At 49.2% G+C, this 17,799-nt stretch overlaps 1 protein-coding gene across 2 annotated transcripts in view; it reads right to left on the bottom strand.

Moving 5' to 3' along the window:
• Positions 1–17,799, bottom strand: part of TMEM104 (transmembrane protein 104) — a 40,621-nt gene that overhangs the window by 10,300 nt on the left and 12,522 nt on the right. For both annotated transcript variants that reach the window (XM_042833136.1, XM_042833137.1), the window contains exon 9: positions 4,913–5,006. In XM_042833136.1, the coding sequence (XP_042689070.1) occupies positions 4,913–5,006 (94 nt within the window). The remainder of the gene's footprint in view (positions 1–4,912; positions 5,007–17,799) is intronic.

The raw sequence follows: 17,799 nt of genomic DNA, 5'->3' as shown, positions 1-17,799 counted from the left end.
AGCACTGCCTTTTAACTAACTCTTCATAAATATATTCACTTCTTAGTAAATTATTTACCTTGGGCTCTGGCAGCAGTGTTCTCTGTTCCAAAAAGGATATGAGAACAAGTTTCTCCAAAGTTACTTCATATCACAATCCCTAAGCAGCTGAACGTGCAACTGATTTACAGCTCAATTCCCTCTTCCTTGACACTCCTGTATGCTTCATTCTGCGAAAGGGGCAGAGATATAATGGGCCCCCCACTCATCTGCACAGAAAGCTCCATTTTGGATGCAGAGGCCACCCTGAAGGCTGCGGACACTGGCAGGATAATCTCCCTGCAGGAGACTGCAAGCAAGACTTCAGGTAACTGCCACCCCCGTCCTGCACCAGCCGCTGCAATAATCCCCAGTCCCCAGTGCTGCAGCTGAAGGCACGTAGCAGAGAGACTCCAGGTTTCTGTACTGAATCAACCTGTGCACGGCTGGTTAAGTCTGCCAAGGATGGCAGTGACAGTACAGCTGAGAGCTGCTCACAGAGTAATGGTCTGAGACCAGTGCTCTGCAGAGAAGTGCTGAGGAGTCCTCTAAAGCACGGGATTCTGGTGGAGAAAGAAGAGGCATCCAAGAAGTGATCAGACAGGGAAGGCAGCCTCACCAGAATGCCTTGGAGAGCTCTTTCCTAATTTCCTCCCCGGGAGACTTCTATCAAATACCCTGGAGGGGAGGGAAGAAAACACTTACTGCGTGCCTCATGGCTACTCTTGTACTTTTTCCCTCCATCTTACCAGCCAGAAAAAAGAGCCTGGGGAGGAAATTTAATTCCTGGACAAAGCTGAGATCTTTGCTTGGACAGCAATGAGAGTGATCTGTCTTGAGGGCTGCAGGTCCTAGAACAAATGTGACCAGGTCCAACTGTACTGCAGGGAGAGAGCACTGAGCCCGCAGCAACCAAACCCAGTTTAATCCCCTATAAAATGTCTCTTTATTAAAATACAATACTTTTTAATATCTACAGTACAGCACCAAGAGCAGTACATAGAGCAAATGTCCTACATGGGAACAGTCTGGGAACATTTGCCACAGACCATTCAACAACAGCAGCAATAATCACACCACCAATGTCTTTGCAGCCAACAGTCCCCACCTAGAGAGCTGGGCATCTCACTCTAACAGGCTGCAATTAATCAGGTTAGCTGCTTCATGCACGATAGCCCAGTGTTTGCTGCTGAGCTCCACCAAGCCATGTCCCCTTGTGGTATCTTTCTTAATCCATGTGCCTTCCTTTGATGCTGCTAGGCAGTCACTGCCCAGTAACAAAGACGTAGGGCTGTGCCCCGCTGCTTTGGGACCCCCGGAGCTCGCTACTTCCAGCTCCATTCACTGAGGGGTGAACTCCTGAAGCAAACAGCAAACACTGCCTACTAGACCAGGATTGATGAGAAGACAGAGAAAAAAATAGCAGGATATCAAGTCTCTGGAGGGAGCAGTTCATCACCACCACAGATTTAAACCCTCAGGAAGGAAAAAAGCCTGAATTCTAACCAGTAAAGTTGAAAATAACAATGGCTGTAATTTCCCAGCAGCTTGGTTGGGTCAGCCTTGACCGCTCTACCAAGAGACCTGGGAACAGGCTCCACAGCCAACAAAGGGCTGGGGCTACCAACTCCACCCTTTCCCAAGGTTGAAAGGCGGAAGGAACCTGAAAAGGAGGAAGTTACAGTTTGGGGAAGGAATCTTCCCCAGTGCAAGGAGACAATTCACACTGCTGACACACTCACCTGGTCACAGCCCTGGCCCTCTGCGCGCTCTTGGTGATGTTGCTCAAGAACTGAGTGAGCCAACAAAGTTTTGTTCCCAGCTAAGACCCAAGCTTCACCTTAAGCATCATTACCAGAATTTAAAGCAGTGATTTTCCTGACCAGCCCTTCATGCAGAGCAGGCTGGTTCCTTCTACACCTGTGCTCCAACTGCTGAGGTCTCTCCGAAGGCAGCTCAGGCAGAAGGAAAGGGCCAGCAAAAGCTTTTACTGTGGGAAACGTGACGAGAGCTTGGCGTAAGCAATCAGCCAAGTCCAAGGAAAAGCAAGACCTTTAAGAACCACTAAGGTCAGCAGTTCAAGCTCCAAGTACCACACTAAACCACCTTACATGAGGCCGTAGCTGGTTTTGGAGCCAGTGATTGAGCTGTTACTCTTCTGAAGATCACCAGCAGCTCCACACCTCTGGAAGCCCTCTGCCTGCCCCGGTCCAGCTGGGGAAGCAGATCCACCCTCTGTGCTCCTATCAGTCCTGACAGGAAAAACCTTGCGGTGCCCGCCTTGTTTCCAGATGAGCTGCGTTCAACAGGCCCAGACAACAGGAGCCCATCTGCTTGGCTCTCTAGTGGAAGAGCACTTGGGCTTGCAAGCTCCTCCTTCAACCTTCTCCTTGTAGAGGCTTCAGAGGTGCCTGTCCTGGCTGGTGCTTATCCCGGGATGAGAAACTGCCAGATGTAGGGCTGATCCCTGCTGCATCTCCACGTTCCTCAAACTGGCCTATTTTTCTTTCCAGCTCAGGCTCCAGTGTTTAAGACCAAATTTTTTCAGAGTGAAATTTTTCCTGTCCAAGAGGTGTAGCGAGAGACCGCTGCAGGCTGTTGGCTGATGTGCTGCCTGCGATGAGCACAAGGCTCTGGAAAGAGGCTGGTGACATTTGATTATCACTGAGATCAGGGGAGAGAAGGAAAGCGACTTTCAAAGGCAGCGCTGACACCGTTGCAAACGCCAGCAGAAATGACCTTCACGCACAGCAAGCCCTCCCTGCTGCCAAGAACGATCCTCTCAGCCACTGTCATCTTCATCGCCGTACACCTGAGGCAGTGCAGCCTTACATCAGCCGCTGCTGCTGTGAAATCCAAGGGCTTTTCGCCGGGCTGGGGAAAAGGGTGCACAGCAGGCACCGTCCAGAGAGCAGCTTTTACCCAGCAAAACAAACAGCTGGCCTGCAGCTCCAGCGTCCAGCACGACCGCTCAGTGCTTTGCTGAAGAAGTGCCTTTAGCATCACGTGGCTGAACACCACCAGAGGAAGTCAAAGAGAAGGCACGGTTATGCCTGAACTGGAATCTCCATCCGGCCCATCAGCATTCAGGCAGGACGAGCTCAAGAGACCACAAAGCACCGGAAAGGCTCAGGCCTTTCTTTAGGACCTGAGCTCACCAAGAGCCAACTAAAGACCAATCCATGCTTAAGTCTCAGCCCAGCTTCTGGAGGAGGAGGTGATGCAGCAGGTGATGTGAGGACACAGGAGAAGCCAGCCTGATAAATCTAAGCAGCATGGGATTCATCCCAGAGTCCGCAACAAGAGCTTTTCTGTTCCCTGCATCACATGACTGCTTGATAAATTGTCTTTCCTAATAAATCCATCCCTCATTGTACACATACGGAATCCGTTGCTCTAAGTAGCCACTGAGGTGCTGTCAGGGTCATTAAATATCATTATCTGGGGCAGCTGTTCTCCAGCATACTGACGCAGGAATCAATCAGGCTAAAGCATGAATTTCTCCTACACTTCTCCAAACATTGCCTTTGTCCCTCTCCATCAAGCAATAGAAAAGAGGCAGCTCTGCATTTATGCCAAGGTTTAGCAGTCCTCCTACTGGAGGGAAGGCAGTGGCAGAGCAGACAGGCATCAGGTTGTCACAGGGACAGGATGAGGTCTGACTGATGGCTGTACCGGGAAAGAGGCAGCTGAGTGACTGGAAGCAGGCCAGCGTGCTGAAGAGATGACACTTTTTACAAAACTTCCTTTAATAGCCCCTTAATGAGATAACCCCTCCCTCTGAAGGACATAGGGGCTTTCAAACCTTTCATGTGCTCAGACAGTAATGGGGGAAAAAATGGACATTCGGGATTTTCACACCACGCGAGGTCAGCATTTGTTACCTCAAGCTGTTCAGCATCTGAGACTTGAGGGCCTGAGACCCAACCTCATCTTGCTGGGTGATGACTGCTTAACCCCACCTCAGATATTCTCTGGAACAGGCTCTCCGTGCCGCTGCAGTGACTGCCAGCCATTTCCAAACAGGATTACAGGCCTTTGAACTCAGGGAAGAGGAATATGATCCCTGGGCTGAAGTCAGGTCAAATGTGTGTGTGGTGGGAAACAGCCTTGGAACCGACTCTTCTTCCTAAGCCAGGCCAGCGATGGGTACAAGCAGCACATCGTGTGCTCAGGTGGTCTGGGCCCACGAATCAGCAGACTTCCACCCTCCCAAAAGAAGACTGGTGCTGTAAAGCTGTCAGCCCTGAATACCAGTTACCTGTAGGTTATGCAGACCAAGACCAAGCCGTGCACACATAGAAACCAGAGGTAAGGCAGCTGGATCTCCGGATGGTAACAGCACTGCCAACACTGATGTCTTATTTCCCTTCAGGGAATTCTGCCTACTCAGAAGTGCTTGGCTGCAAGATTTTGGAGAGCTAGTGAGAGTGGTCCTTCCCAAGGACAACATATGTTTGTTTAGCAGTTTTTAGACAAGCAAACATGATGAAAGGTCAGAAATTCTTACAGAAGTACTTTTAATTCTCAGACCAGAACTATGGTTGTTTAAAATCTGTTGCACGCTCCATTGCTGGAACTGTAACTAGTGGGTACCATATTAGCCCAGACACAGGAGACTCTTCCAAATCCCCTCTACCTCTCACTTAAGCCAAGTTAAAACTTCATGTACCAGATCGCATCTGATTGAGGATATTTTGTTTCAATCAGAGCTTTCATCCTAGAACAAAATTCCTTTGTTTCACTGGGGATATCAAGTCTGGGCAGCCTTCCTCAAAGACCTTGTTTTGACAGGCGCTTGCTTCCAAACAGGCGCATCCTGCCAAAAAGATGCATCAGAAGCATGACTCAGGTTCCACCTACAGTGAAGAGGTGGGGGCCTGCCAAGACTCACCTATCCATCTCATCAGAGACGTCACGATCTGAAGATACTTGGTCTTCTGCACATTGAAGAAGGTAAAAGGACCCAAGAGAAGAGTGAATGCTGCCTGGAAGGACAACAGAAAACATGCACTGGTTAAAAAACAAACACTGTATTAGTAAGATGAATTTATCAGCAAAGCGAAGCTTGCCTTGAAAGTTCACCTCCAGACACGTCCGTCTGTCACGGAGCTTGCTTTGTTGCTTAATTTTACAGCTAGGTTGGCTGCAATACAAGGGGTCAAGCAAACTGCTTGGTATCAGAGAACATGCCTGAGGCAGGAGCAGAGCATGGGATTCTCTTGGCACTCAGCTGCCTGCTATCATTGCTACAGCATGTCTTTACTGACACATTTCAGTATAAGCTCTCAATGCAGTTTTATGGAACATAAATATTGAATGGTGGCCTCTCTGTCCAGGCACACGCTCAGTTTAGGTCTGGATAGCAACAGCTGTGACCAGACTGCTTACATTAACACAGACAGCTAGCTTTGAGGTGTCTGAGGCTGAACAACAATGGAATAAAAAGGTTTTCCCTACATTGTTGCATGCCTTACAGTAGGAAGCTTACAGCTTAACAGTTAAGCTGTTGACTTGGATGCTGAAAGCCTGTGCAAAGCAAAGAGGAAAAAAACCAGATAGTCGTAAGAACTTCATCCAATGAAATTCAGCATGCTGATAGGAGTCTCTTCACTGCCCTTGGATGTCTGCTGAGAGTTCAGCGAGCCTCAGCAAGCTTAACTGGGGAGCAGCACAGCACCCATCTGCTGCACCTCTTCCAGCAGGGTTGTAAAAACCATCCATCAGAACTGGAAACATTGAGACTGATATCCTGCACAAGTTTTGTTCAGCACTGTCCTGCAGCACACAACACGTTCACGCCATCAGCCCACACCTGGAGGAGCAACACTCCATGCAGCATCCAGAGCCCACCTCACCCAGGGTGAAAAGGGGAGAAAAAGCTTTACTGCAGGAAATGACAGACCTTGACTGAGGTCTGAACGTGAACTGAGAGAAGTTATGTGTAGACAAGAGACAAGATGGGTGCTGCAACAGAGATGCCTACCTGCAAGCCGTGGATTGGACTACCAGCTGCCACAGCTGTGAGCTAGCAATACACAGCAGGTCCAAAGCAGTGGGTAAGCAGTATCTAGAAGGCCACAGTGCACAGCTGTGCAGTTTCGACCAGCATTTGAAAGGGATTCCAAAGACAAATGCTCAACTTTAATATTTACACACAATTCTTTTTCATGACTTCTTACAGCAGTTCCCAACAAAAGGTGTCACCAGCAGGGAAGAGCTGCGACTCGAAAGGGCAGGCTGCAGAGCCCCAGGTCTCTGCCGACCCCGACAGCGTCAGCAGCAGAACAGAAACCGGGCTATTTTAAGGCTAGCACGACCCCAGGAAACTTCTCTTGAGACTGTCTGAGAACATCTGCAAGGCAAATTGGAAACTCCTCACAGCACAAGTATTCTCAGATGACTCAAGTCAATCCAGGAAGAGGAGCAGAGGAAAGAGCCCCAGGTCTCACTCACTGCTCGGTCAAGACATTCTGACCCGGGGCCATCATTGACACTTGGTTTTGGTTGGGTTTTTGTTGCAAGCAGAAAAACAGAGACAAAACACATACAGAATTCTGATTAGTGAATTAATTCAGGCTCCAAGGAGCAAGTGCTGAAATCACACACAGTACAGCATTATAGGCTCGCCTGACGAGAGGAGCCAGAACAACCTGAACCACCGTGACATTTCAAAGGCACGTCGGTCAGTTACAAGCCTTCCATGCTGCTTCCTCCTCTTGTTCCTTTCTCTCCTAAGCAGGAACTCAAACTCGCCATTCCTTCCATCCTCTCCTACAGACTGCCACAGTTGGTCTCAGGGTAGCACACAAGGACAGACTTCACCCTACAGAGATGCAGCTTAAGGACCGAGAGCAAACCTGATGGAAACCAGAAATTACTCTCAAGTTTGTGATGAATTTGTCCCAAACTCCACCTCTCAACATGCACACACTGCTCCAAGCCTCCTTTCAGATCATGTTATTAGCTCGCACATCAGAAGGAGCTGAAACAGGAGACAGAGGAAGGATGATGATAATTAAGGAACAGGTGTTCCCAGCAAATCAGAATGCACCAGAACCAATTGGCAAAACAGCACCTCAAACCAAATCAAGAACTGACAGAAGATCACCGAGCACCTAACAGCTGGGGCTTCAGCACTGAGGAGAGAATTGCATTAGAGGAGATTTGGGGCTCAACTACTGAAGAGCATTACAAGTGTTGTTAGTTGCTGGAAGAATCGAGGTCTCCTTTATACTCCAACTACCATCAAAGTAGAAGGAATTCCACTCCACTTTCTGCAATTATCTTCAGCAACCTCCGGAGCTCAGCTTGTCCTGAACAGCCAAATCCACTGAGCAGCTCTTCCAGCACTCTCTTCTCTGCATGCCCTGTGAATTGAGGCACGGTGGAGGGGAGCAGAAAGGTCAGGTTCTTCCCTCATCCTTTAAGATGAGCAGTGTCTTCTCTTCCAGATTTCAGAACTGGTCCTAAAGAACCAACTGAGAAATGAGTTCAAGTGCAACAGAAATATATTATCTTTTCCACTTGATGCCTATTAGGGAACCAAGATGGGTACTATGGATCAATGCAAATGATGCTAAGGCTTAGAAGGAGATGAGGCTGCACTGCTCTGCAGAGATTGTGCCACCCACTTTTAGGAAAGGAACTCGCAGCACACACTGAACTGTTTGAGAGGGGAAAGGCAGGGCAGAAGATGCCATTAAACATCAAGATTAACATCCCTTCAAAGTGAAGTTGTGTACAGATCCAGCACAGGTCAGGAGGACGACGCGATTCTTCTTCAATATCCAGGACACGTGGGGCAAAGGCTCAGTCCCTGCATTAGACTGAATCTCATCAAACCTCAGAAGCGTCCCAGGGCCAGGAAGCCTACTTACAGCCATCACTAACAGGGTGAGAGGAGTTGCAATGCCTCCAGTGAGGACATCTAATTTCTCTGCCTTGCTGCGCCAGACACCGAATGCTCTTCCTACTTAGGAAGTCAATTACTTTCCTAACTTCTCCCCAAGGAAGAAGTAAGCCCAAATAAGCACCTCAGACATATACCAAAATTTCTACCTGATGTTTTCTAAGCTCAAGGTTTTCTCCAGAGGAATATAATTAATGGAGTGCTTCATTAGATGCACAATTCAAACAACTCGATGCCTGCCGCACCAGGTAGCCCTGCCAAAAGTCAAGTACACAGAGCTCTTAGATTGAAAAGCTCTCCAGACTTTTCCAGCTCTTCAGCTAGCTTAGACATTACAGAGTTTATCCTTCTCTTCCTGAACTTCAGCAACTTAACCCAAGGCAGAATGAGCACAGTCTAAGCTTCCTGTGTTTTCACCCATCGCCGGAGTTCAGAACGATTCCCCAGTCTCTCCTCCAGCCAACAGGCAATGCCAGACAAGCAGCAGGCCTGCTGCATGGGGTGCACAGAATGCACATAGAACAAATAAAAGCAACAGATGTGGACATGTTTACTTCTTCTTCCTTATGCTGGTGAACAGTATGCAGGTACAGCACATTAACTGCAAGTGTTTCTTACTTCCACCAGTGTTTTCAGCCAAAACATTAGCAGCTGACTAGCACAGAACAGCAGCTTATCCCCAGTTACACTCTGCCCTGCAGGCTACCAGGGCCATGAGCTGTACATCACCCTGCTTGTGCCTTTAGCAAGCTCTTAAAAACCAGTTCCTCCCACTGAGCCAAGGCACACAGACGCAGCAGGCACCCCAGCCCCGCGCCTCTCAGCTCTCAGTGCTTCAAACTGAGATGCAGGCTGGGCAACTCGAGCCGTCTCGCCATAGGGAAAGCTGGCTGGGGTTTACCATTGCCCGGAATGCATATTCTTGGAAGTATATTTATAAAAGTGTGTTTTATTAAAGCTGTCGTGTTAAAACTTGACTACCTAACCTTGCTTAGTGGCTCATCTCAAAAATGCAAGAGCAAGATCAAGCATTAACAGGACATCAGCCTGTTGAATCAGCTCAGCCTCAGCCAAGAGGCCCGTCGCCACAGCTCTCAACCACAAGGGAGGTCACACACCTCCAAAAGGCTTTCAGCCTACACAACTGTGCTTTACACCAAATTCAGAGGGCTGTATTGACTCCACAGTTCTTTATTGACCTGAAGAGCACACGCATCACCCCAGACCAGTACAGTTCAATAGTTCAGTGGCTTCCATCTGCTTCCCAGAACGTAGCTGTTACACAAAAAGCCAACCCGGCTCAGGAGGCACAGTCAGCAGCCAGGCTGAGCCGATCCACGCATCAGATGCAGCAGTTCAGGCACAATGGCCTGCATACATTTGCAAGAGTACCAACTAAAAGCCAGCTTCTTTCATAACTGCCATCAGAACTTGCTTGTTCTCAGGCTCCACAAACTCATCTGCAAGATTAGCATCTGCACTTGATGCTTGCTAAGCAGTGAATTAAGAACAGTAGCTACTGTTTTCTGTCGATTCAGAACCTGGAAACTTTCAGGCAGGCTCAGTAGAAGCAGGATATTTACCTGAGAAAAGTGTAACAGCGAAGACCAACGCCATTGAAAGAAGCAGCTGCTCCTAGAGCAGGGTAAAAAGCGTTGGAGAATTTTTGGACAAACGTACATTGAGTACTCAATACAACTTGTATTTGAGTGGCACAAAGCTGTCGTACCGGTATGAAGTGAACAGGTCTCAGGTATTGGCTAGGACTGCTCAGCTTTAACACGGGGTGACAAATGTCACAGCACTCTCTCCTTCAATGCCTCCCTTCAGGCTGAGGCCCCAGCCACCCCTTCCTTCCTATTTCTACCTGTTCCCCCTCATTCAGCAGAGCTTGCTCCAAATTCCCCCTTGGAGGCTTTTGCTTCTCCTTGACAGCAGTGCCAGCATCTCACAAACTCTGCTCAGTGCACAACGGTAACAACTCCACCTCTCCAGACAGCAAAACCTACACTTCTTAAGCACCGAGTAACAGTGCTGCTAGCCAAAATCAGTACAGCTAATAGCTTCACTCTTCTGGTGAACATTTAAACAGTCACTGGTTTAAGTAAACGGATCGCTCTCCTTGGAAGACTTTGTCACCTTGATTGGAAAACTGAATGCTTCATGCAGGATACGGGTATGGAACATCCCTGTAAAGCAAGATAATGACAGATACAGGCTCTACTGAATGAGCACCTCCCAGAGAAAGGCTGCTTTGATTCAGTGCTCAGACAACACAAGTCTCCTTGAACACTGTAGGAAAAAGCAGACATTTCATATGTGCTGTCAGAAGTGGCAATTCTGACATCCCTTCTGCTTCTGCAAGAAGTCCCTGAGCTCACAGCTATTCCACGACCCAGATGAGTTCCAGAAGGGACAAAACAATACGAGAAACCAGTCCGCTCTTTGTACTTATGCAAGCAAGATGTCAGGAGAGCCCAGGGGCTCTGCTCTGTCAGGTGCTCTCCTCCACACTGTCTACAGAGACATCACTGGAGGGAAAAACCACCAAACCCAAAAGCTATTTTGCCTGCACTGACACAGGTCACAGGTTTTACTTTTTGTTGGAAGCTTGAACCAGCCCTATTGTCTTCAGCAGAAGTAGTTCCTTATGAATTGGTGCTCTTATCCACGTCCTTGGGGAGCTGCTAGGGCTGACTTTGGACAGAACCGTTAAATCTGAAATGCCTTCCTCACTCTTATTTCACTTTGAAATGCAAAAAGCAGAACTTTAAACTCTTAAGGTCACCTGCAACTTCACCCACGAGCCTCTCTGCAGCTGCTCTGCACACAGTTCAAGTTGTGGCAGTCACTACAACACCCAGCAGCTCTACACCTAGCAGTCACTCACACCGAGGCTTCTGCAATTTTCAACTGAAGCCCAACAAGAGCGAGGGGTCTGGAGCACAGCAACACGTTTTCCCCTTCCGCCACCTCTCCTCCCCTTTGCTCCTGTGACAAGAGGCCACATTTCTGCATGAGCTCATATCTCCACACAAGGAGCCAGATGGCACATCACTGAGGGCTGCCGTCCAAGCTTTCGTTGGTGAAGCTTTACCCCTTGCAGAGAACAGTACAAATATAAATACACGAAAGGAGCCCGATTGGTCAGGAAGGAGGTTTTTAGAGAGCCAAAGAAATATAAAGCTGAAGATCCACAACCTCTCCAGGCTGGAAGCTGGGACTGTGTGACAGGCAGCGTGCTATCAGCAGATAAGTGATTACGAAGCTCTTCAAGTTGGTCAAAAAGAGAATCCAACAACACAACAAGGATCGCTCAAAGAAGTTGAGACGCAAGAAGGATTTTAATTTCCAGATCCCTCCACAGAGCAACGAAGTCACCACGGAAGGAGGACTCAGCTGCCAGACATCCCACAAGCAACATTTATGGATAAGGAAAGATGGCTGGTCACACTTTGACTGCAGCAGACATCTGCTGCCTCAGCGGCTCCAGCAATGAACGTGCCGCTCCTGGACACCCAGCAGCAGCTCACACCCAGCCCTCACATGGAGCAACTGCCCGCACCAGGAGTCCTCACTCGCCTTTCTCCCCAGCACACTAAGGAGCAGGGATCCCCTGAGAGCTCAGCTGCTGTCACAAGTTCTTGCCAGCAAAGGTAGTGGCATCTCAGCCACCCGCAGTCGCGGCACCCTGTAAGCCACACATTACCTCCTGTCATCCCTGCGGCAGCGCTCTCAGTGCTTCTTCCAAAAGGAAGACTTCCTGCAAAACACAAGAAAGCATCTCCAGTTCCAAAGCTACTTAGCTGGGTGGAAGCAAGTACATGGCGATGCTTTTTTCTCCCTGCTGACTCATGGCAGGGCTTCAAAAGCTGGCCCAGCCTTGCTGAGAGCTTTAAGTTTTTCAGCCTGGAAAGAAAATCCTGGAAAAATAGTAATTCCTCCTCCTAAACTGAAGAAACCCAGGCTCAAAGTCATTCAGTGCGAGGATTGCAGTCCCTGGCACACCTGGATATGTAGGATCATAGCCAGCAGCAAGCTTGCGTGCACTCTTGGGCAGATACAATTCCATAATCATTTCTGCAAAAGGAGAAAGATGGAGGCCAGCAACAACCCCGAGGTGACTGGCATCTAATTTTTCATCATTGCAGTATTTATGGCAACACCATTTGCAGCATCTTGTAATCACTTCAGCTCCTCCTTGACCCCTGGCTCTCCCTTACTCTGCATCTCCTAATTGCATCTGAACAAGCAGGAGGGAAGCAGCAAAGTGGATGGATGCAGGAGAGCCGAATGGCTGCTCTGCGACACTTGGAAGGACAGCAGTGGAGCTGCAGAGCCGGGGCCGGCTGCACCCCATCACCAGCCTGCTGTGAGCTCTCACAGGCTACAAAACAGGCATCCTCCTCCTCCCGACACTGGGGGACTCAAGGTTACCCAATTCCCAATTTATTAGCACGGTACAAGAAGTTAATGAGTTCCCACCGATGAAGTCTGAGGGCATAATCATTACTAAACAGAGACTGCGCCAAATCCCTGCATATTCACTGCCTCTTCTTTCAGAGTATTGGCAACTCAAACTGTGTTTGTATCGAACCCAAAAGCCCCTGGGTTAGACAGCACACATGCAGAGAGACGCGGGCCAGCACGACACGGGTGCACAGAGGGCCCTGCAAACACATCGATCCATGAAGTGCCAGGGTGACAGGGTGTGTGGGACCAGCGAGGTCTGCTGCTGAAGGCCACCAACCCGTGTGTCACAGCGCAGTGGCTCTGTCTCAGCCATCACGTTCCCTTTCCCCTTGACTTTTTGCCCCCATGAACTTCTTGAATTTCACAGAATTCTCCAGCTGCCTGGAGGATGCGATTTCATGGATAGCATCACCCCAATCAGTGCGCATTGCCAGGCAGGAATTGCTTGGAGGAAAAGGAAATGTCCCACACTTTAACTGCTCTGCAGCAGCACAAAAGCAAGAGAAAGCCACGTCGCCTGGGGCAAGCAGGCAGTCTGCTTACTGCCAGCCTGTGCCTTGCGTGAGCCTTGCAGCATGCACCAAGCTGGTGCAACAGGCTTCAGAGATCAGATCTGCCTGAGAGTATTATACCGAGTTCAACTTACAAGATAAATCCCAGCTGCATTATTTGTATTTATAGTCCTGCTTACAGAAGCATGAGCCACGTGTGGGATTTGCTGATGTAGTCCAAAAATCCACATTTTTGGACAAGAACGTCAGTGATCTCAACCAGACATAATGTGCAATTTAGGAGGATGTTAAGAAGTTGTAGACTTATTTAGGAGCCTGAAGAGATATCATTCTGTTCAGAGCTTCATCCCTCCGCTGCCTCTGGCAACATTTAGAGTGGCATAACTGCACAGTTCTGCAGCCCTGGTAATTTCTATCTGTATATTAAGGAATTAATGAAAATTTCAGTGGAGGAAAGATAAGGACTGCTGCCTTACTTGATGAAAACGCTGATGAAGCCAGGCGGGCAGCAAAGTCGGCGCTCTGTTTAGAAACAAGACTGGTGTTAAAACACCAAACAAAATACTGGAAAATATGCTGTTGAAAAGAAGGCCTGCATTGAACCTCCCAGGGTGGTGCTCAGTCAACTGAACACGTCTCCTCCAGCCCTGGGCTTCAGGATGTTGCCACTACCACTGCACAGCATAACACTGCACAGGGGAAAGCATTTATAACTTGCTTTCCCAAACTGACAGATCAGGGAACCTCCTGCACCAGCCCAGGACAGGAATCTTAAAAGGCCCTTTTAAAACCCTTCCACCCTGTGCAGACAGCCGGTGATCACCAACAGATATCAGTTCTGACACCTGCCCCATTTAGGAGAGACTGGGCTCCAATACCCAGAGAACAGCGTCAGCTTCGGCCCCTTGCTCCCCAGGTGAGCTGACTCCAGAGGACAGCTTTGTTTAGAAAAGCAGCAGCGTGGCCTCTCAGCCTTGCTGGGAACGTCTCTGCCGGGCAGCAAGGGCTGCAGTTCCAACACAATGAACAGCTTTGACAAATTCAAAACCGCAGAAGTGCACAAAAGCAAACAGACGTCCAGAGCGACTTCTTCACCCAATTTGTTCGCAGGATTTGCTACCAAGGCTTATCCCACCATCCATCACCACATAAGCCCAGCCAGGCACTGAAGAGTGCAGAGTGCTCCTGTACGTGGGAGCAGAGCACGTGGGAGCTCACCAGGGGCCTCCACCAGTCACACCAGCGCTTCCCTTGGGCTGGCAGTGCCTGCAGCACACCGACCAGGCGCACAGCCCGTGTCTGCACATGGGGAGCAGCCCAGCAGCACTCCTTCCTCCCACCCAGTCCTTGCAGCCGTGAAGTGAGCAGACAGCTCTGTGCAGAGCACACATTTCAGCCCCCTGCACTATTGATTTTGCTGTGAAAAGAGACAAGCTAATCCTTTAAAGCTAGTTGCTTCAATCTTGCCGTTTCTCCTCCATTATACCAAAGGCTGCTCTCCTCCCCAGCTGTAGCAGCAGGGAGACTTGCTTCCTACCAGATGTTTCTTTTAGTCCAAGTTCAGTTGGTTACAAGAAAGGTGAGCCCACCCACAACAACAAAACAAACACCCACACTCCAGCTGACCTCTGCGTCACCAATCAACTTTATATTCCCCCTCCACAAGGCTATGCTCCTTTCACCACACCTCCTGTCAGGCCAGGAAAAACCTCTTACTTGTAAGACCTGTTACCACCTGAAGTCCCCCAGCAGTAGGAAACACAAAGTATTTGGGAAACTGCGAAACAGCTGGTTTGTGTGCCAGAGGCACATGATGAGTGAGCAATTGAGAGGATTTATCGACAAGCCCACAGGAGAAGAACAGACGAGGATGAAGGAGACAGGATTTATGCCATATTAACAAGGCTGTGCGCCAATTTCAACCATATTAGTTTCACAATAAGAATGCTGAGAATTGCCTTCCTATCCCTCACCCAGACACCATTTATTTTAAACAGAATTGGCTCCTATCCTTCCTCAAAGAAAAGTAACTAACCCACCTCCTTTTTCAGAAGCTGAGAAGCATGAGAGGACTTTAATCAGCCCTCAAGACCAGGCTTGCAGCCAAGCCAAGCTGTATTTTTGAGGCATCTGTAACAAACAGTTAGGGTTACTGGTATTTATGCTTCACGCAGTACTTGTTCCTCTCCTCCACCCTAACAGCTCAAAGCTCAGGTGCCTGCACACACAGAAATGGCACGGTACTCTCGATTCTTTGGAGGAGATTCCTTGCTTTCCAAGCTTCCAGAACAGGATTTACACATAGAAGAAGTAGTCATTTTTGCACATTTGTTTCTGTTTCCATATCAGTATCATAATAAAAAACATTAGAATGTTTGTGGTAGGGAATATAGTGCAATAAATCTGGCAAGGTGGTCTTACTGTGAATGACTTATTGTACAATACACTGGGCAACGTGCTAATAGCATCCCAGCTGCATCCTTATCCTTACTGTAGCTGAAACACCACAGTTTGAGATTTGTTTAAACAAGATGATGGCTTCCTACCAGTAGGGTGGGCTTCCAGCAGCCTGCCTTCCCTTCCCCTATCTTACCCTGGGAGCTCGAGGCGCCCCAAACCTTGACTGCTGTGCTGTGCTATCAGCCCTTTCTGCTCCAGACATCTCACCTGCCACTGAAGCAGCTACCTCCACCACTGCTGGTTCTCAAGACAGCGCAACCTGTAAGAATAAATATCCAGGAGACGGCAGCTGTGACCCATTTACTACTGGATGCTGCTGCAGGGCACAGCTGAGGAAGGCAGGACAGAGGAAAAGCACTTGCTGCAAAGAGAACGAGAGGAACAAACCCAGGTGTCCTTGGAAAATGCACTCCTCTTGCAGCACTGCTCCAGCTCTGCTGCTTCAACTCCCAGTTGGCCAGAGATGGTTTACCTCAAGCACGGATGTTTGAGTATCGCCACGAGGGTCCCTCAGAGCCGCTGGGAGGTGCAGACGATAAAAATTCTGGGTGCCTGTGCTCAGTGCAGAGGAGCAGGCTCACACGAGGCGCACCCAGGGAGGAGAGAACCTGAGGGGAAAGCAAGGAGCTCCCGCCTGCAGCCGAGGAGGGCCGGGGAAGGCAGCACCACGCCGGGCACATGGAGACAGAGCTACATCAACACTTATCAGTTCAGCCTTCGCATCTGCCGATTAAGTTCTGCTGGCACCGAGCAGTCCTACGTGTCCTCATCCCACCTCCTGCCCCCCTGCACGGCCTCACGTGGCTGCAGCCCGGCATTCTGATCAGAGCGCCAGGCTGGGTGACATTGTCCCCTTCTGATGAGGGATGGTAAGTGCCGGCAAGCTCGCTCATTTTATTCACTGCAAAGCACGTTTCCAACTGGGATAATCTCCATTAAACCATCTGCGCTCCCATCTCCGCCCTGCCCACACCCGCTGGGCTGCCTGCGATGCTGCAGCATCCGCGAACCTGCAACAGCGGATGCTGCGTCCCTTTCCCAATCAGCCACAGAACCAACAGGGACGCAGACAGAACAGATGCACTGGTAGCTCTGACACACTACTGAGCCAGGCTACGGGGGCACCCGTGCCAACGCCTCTTTCCCAAAAGGTTTATGGCTTCCCCTGAGAATAAGCCGTTTCCTTCCCATTATGGGAAGACACCGCATCCCAAACTGCCAGAAAAGGAGGGTTGAGTGGAGAGTAGAGATTTTAGCTACAACGGCTGCCCCGGTGCAGAAGTGCGCTGCTTGCCAGGTTGTGAAAGCATTTTGGATCAGACACTCTGAATGGCTGCTGATTCCCAGGACTGAATCTTTTATTTCAGTATCTGCTTTCTAGAAACTGCAACAGAAAGACCAGAAGTCTCCTAGAAGAGAGATCTGAAACTTCAACCCACTGCCCCTTCCCCTCAAGTCTACACAGAAGACACTCAGCTGACCTTACAGAGAGGATGATTAAGAAACTGCACCGAAGCATGAATCCAGCACAGAAGACTGAATGCTGCCCTTAGCACTGGCACTTGACAGCCAAGGGACTCAGGACTCAGCTAGCAGGAGCACGACAGAGTTGAATGATCCGAAGCGGAGCTGGAAACCCATCGATCTGCTTTAACTGTAATCAGTGCTTGCCTTCCCCAGTGTCTCTGGGCCATGAGACACGTGCCTTCCTCCCATCTGACTGACCCTGCATGCTCTGGCCCTGCCAGGCTTGGAAGCGCCCTGCAAAGCCTTCAAACCTTCCAGGACTCCTGAGGTGCAAAGGGGAGGCAAACAGCAGCAGCAAGAGATGGGTTGGGAACAAGAGATTATTCCAGTACTTCCTGCACTCGCCTCCACTTATTTACTTTGCAAGCCCTTATTTTCCAAGGCAATTTACAAACAAGTAGCAAGATAACCATTTGTTCAGACAAAGGTTAATAGGGGTCTAGTGGTCTCTGAGGACTCTGCAGACACACTGAGGTGAGAAGATTTGGAGCAGCAATAAAGACGCTGTGCAGACAAGCAGATCTCAGGAGAAGGCTTTAATCTGTCTAAATATTCTCATTATGTTCGTTCTTCAGCTCCCATTCAGTGATCAGAGCAGAGACCGCTTCCAGTGGCTTTTTGGGACAATAAACCATGAAATAGGATTTTTACATCAGTCATTCTTCCTTTCTCCCTGCAGCTGAAGAGTCAACGTTTAAAATAGTTTTTGTTGTTCTCCTTATTAAAGAGAAGCCAGTAACGGGAGAAAAAGAGTCAATAGGATGAAGGCAGGACAGATCCTTGGCAGACCGGAGGCACTTGGCACAAGAGAGCTATTGGCACCATTTTTGCAGAAAACCTCAAATAGACTATTTGTCCTGGTAGTCCAAAAAAGGGTTTCTGGGGGCCTTGCACATG

Source organism: Centrocercus urophasianus, unplaced genomic scaffold (genome assembly GCF_019232065.1).
Source record: "Centrocercus urophasianus isolate 14NV4802_14NV808 unplaced genomic scaffold, USGS_Curo_1.0 seq_40, whole genome shotgun sequence".
NCBI lineage: Eukaryota > Metazoa > Chordata > Aves > Galliformes > Phasianidae > Centrocercus > Centrocercus urophasianus.
The sequence above is the reverse complement of the archived record's forward strand: the minus strand, read 5'-3'. Positions and strand labels throughout refer to the sequence as shown.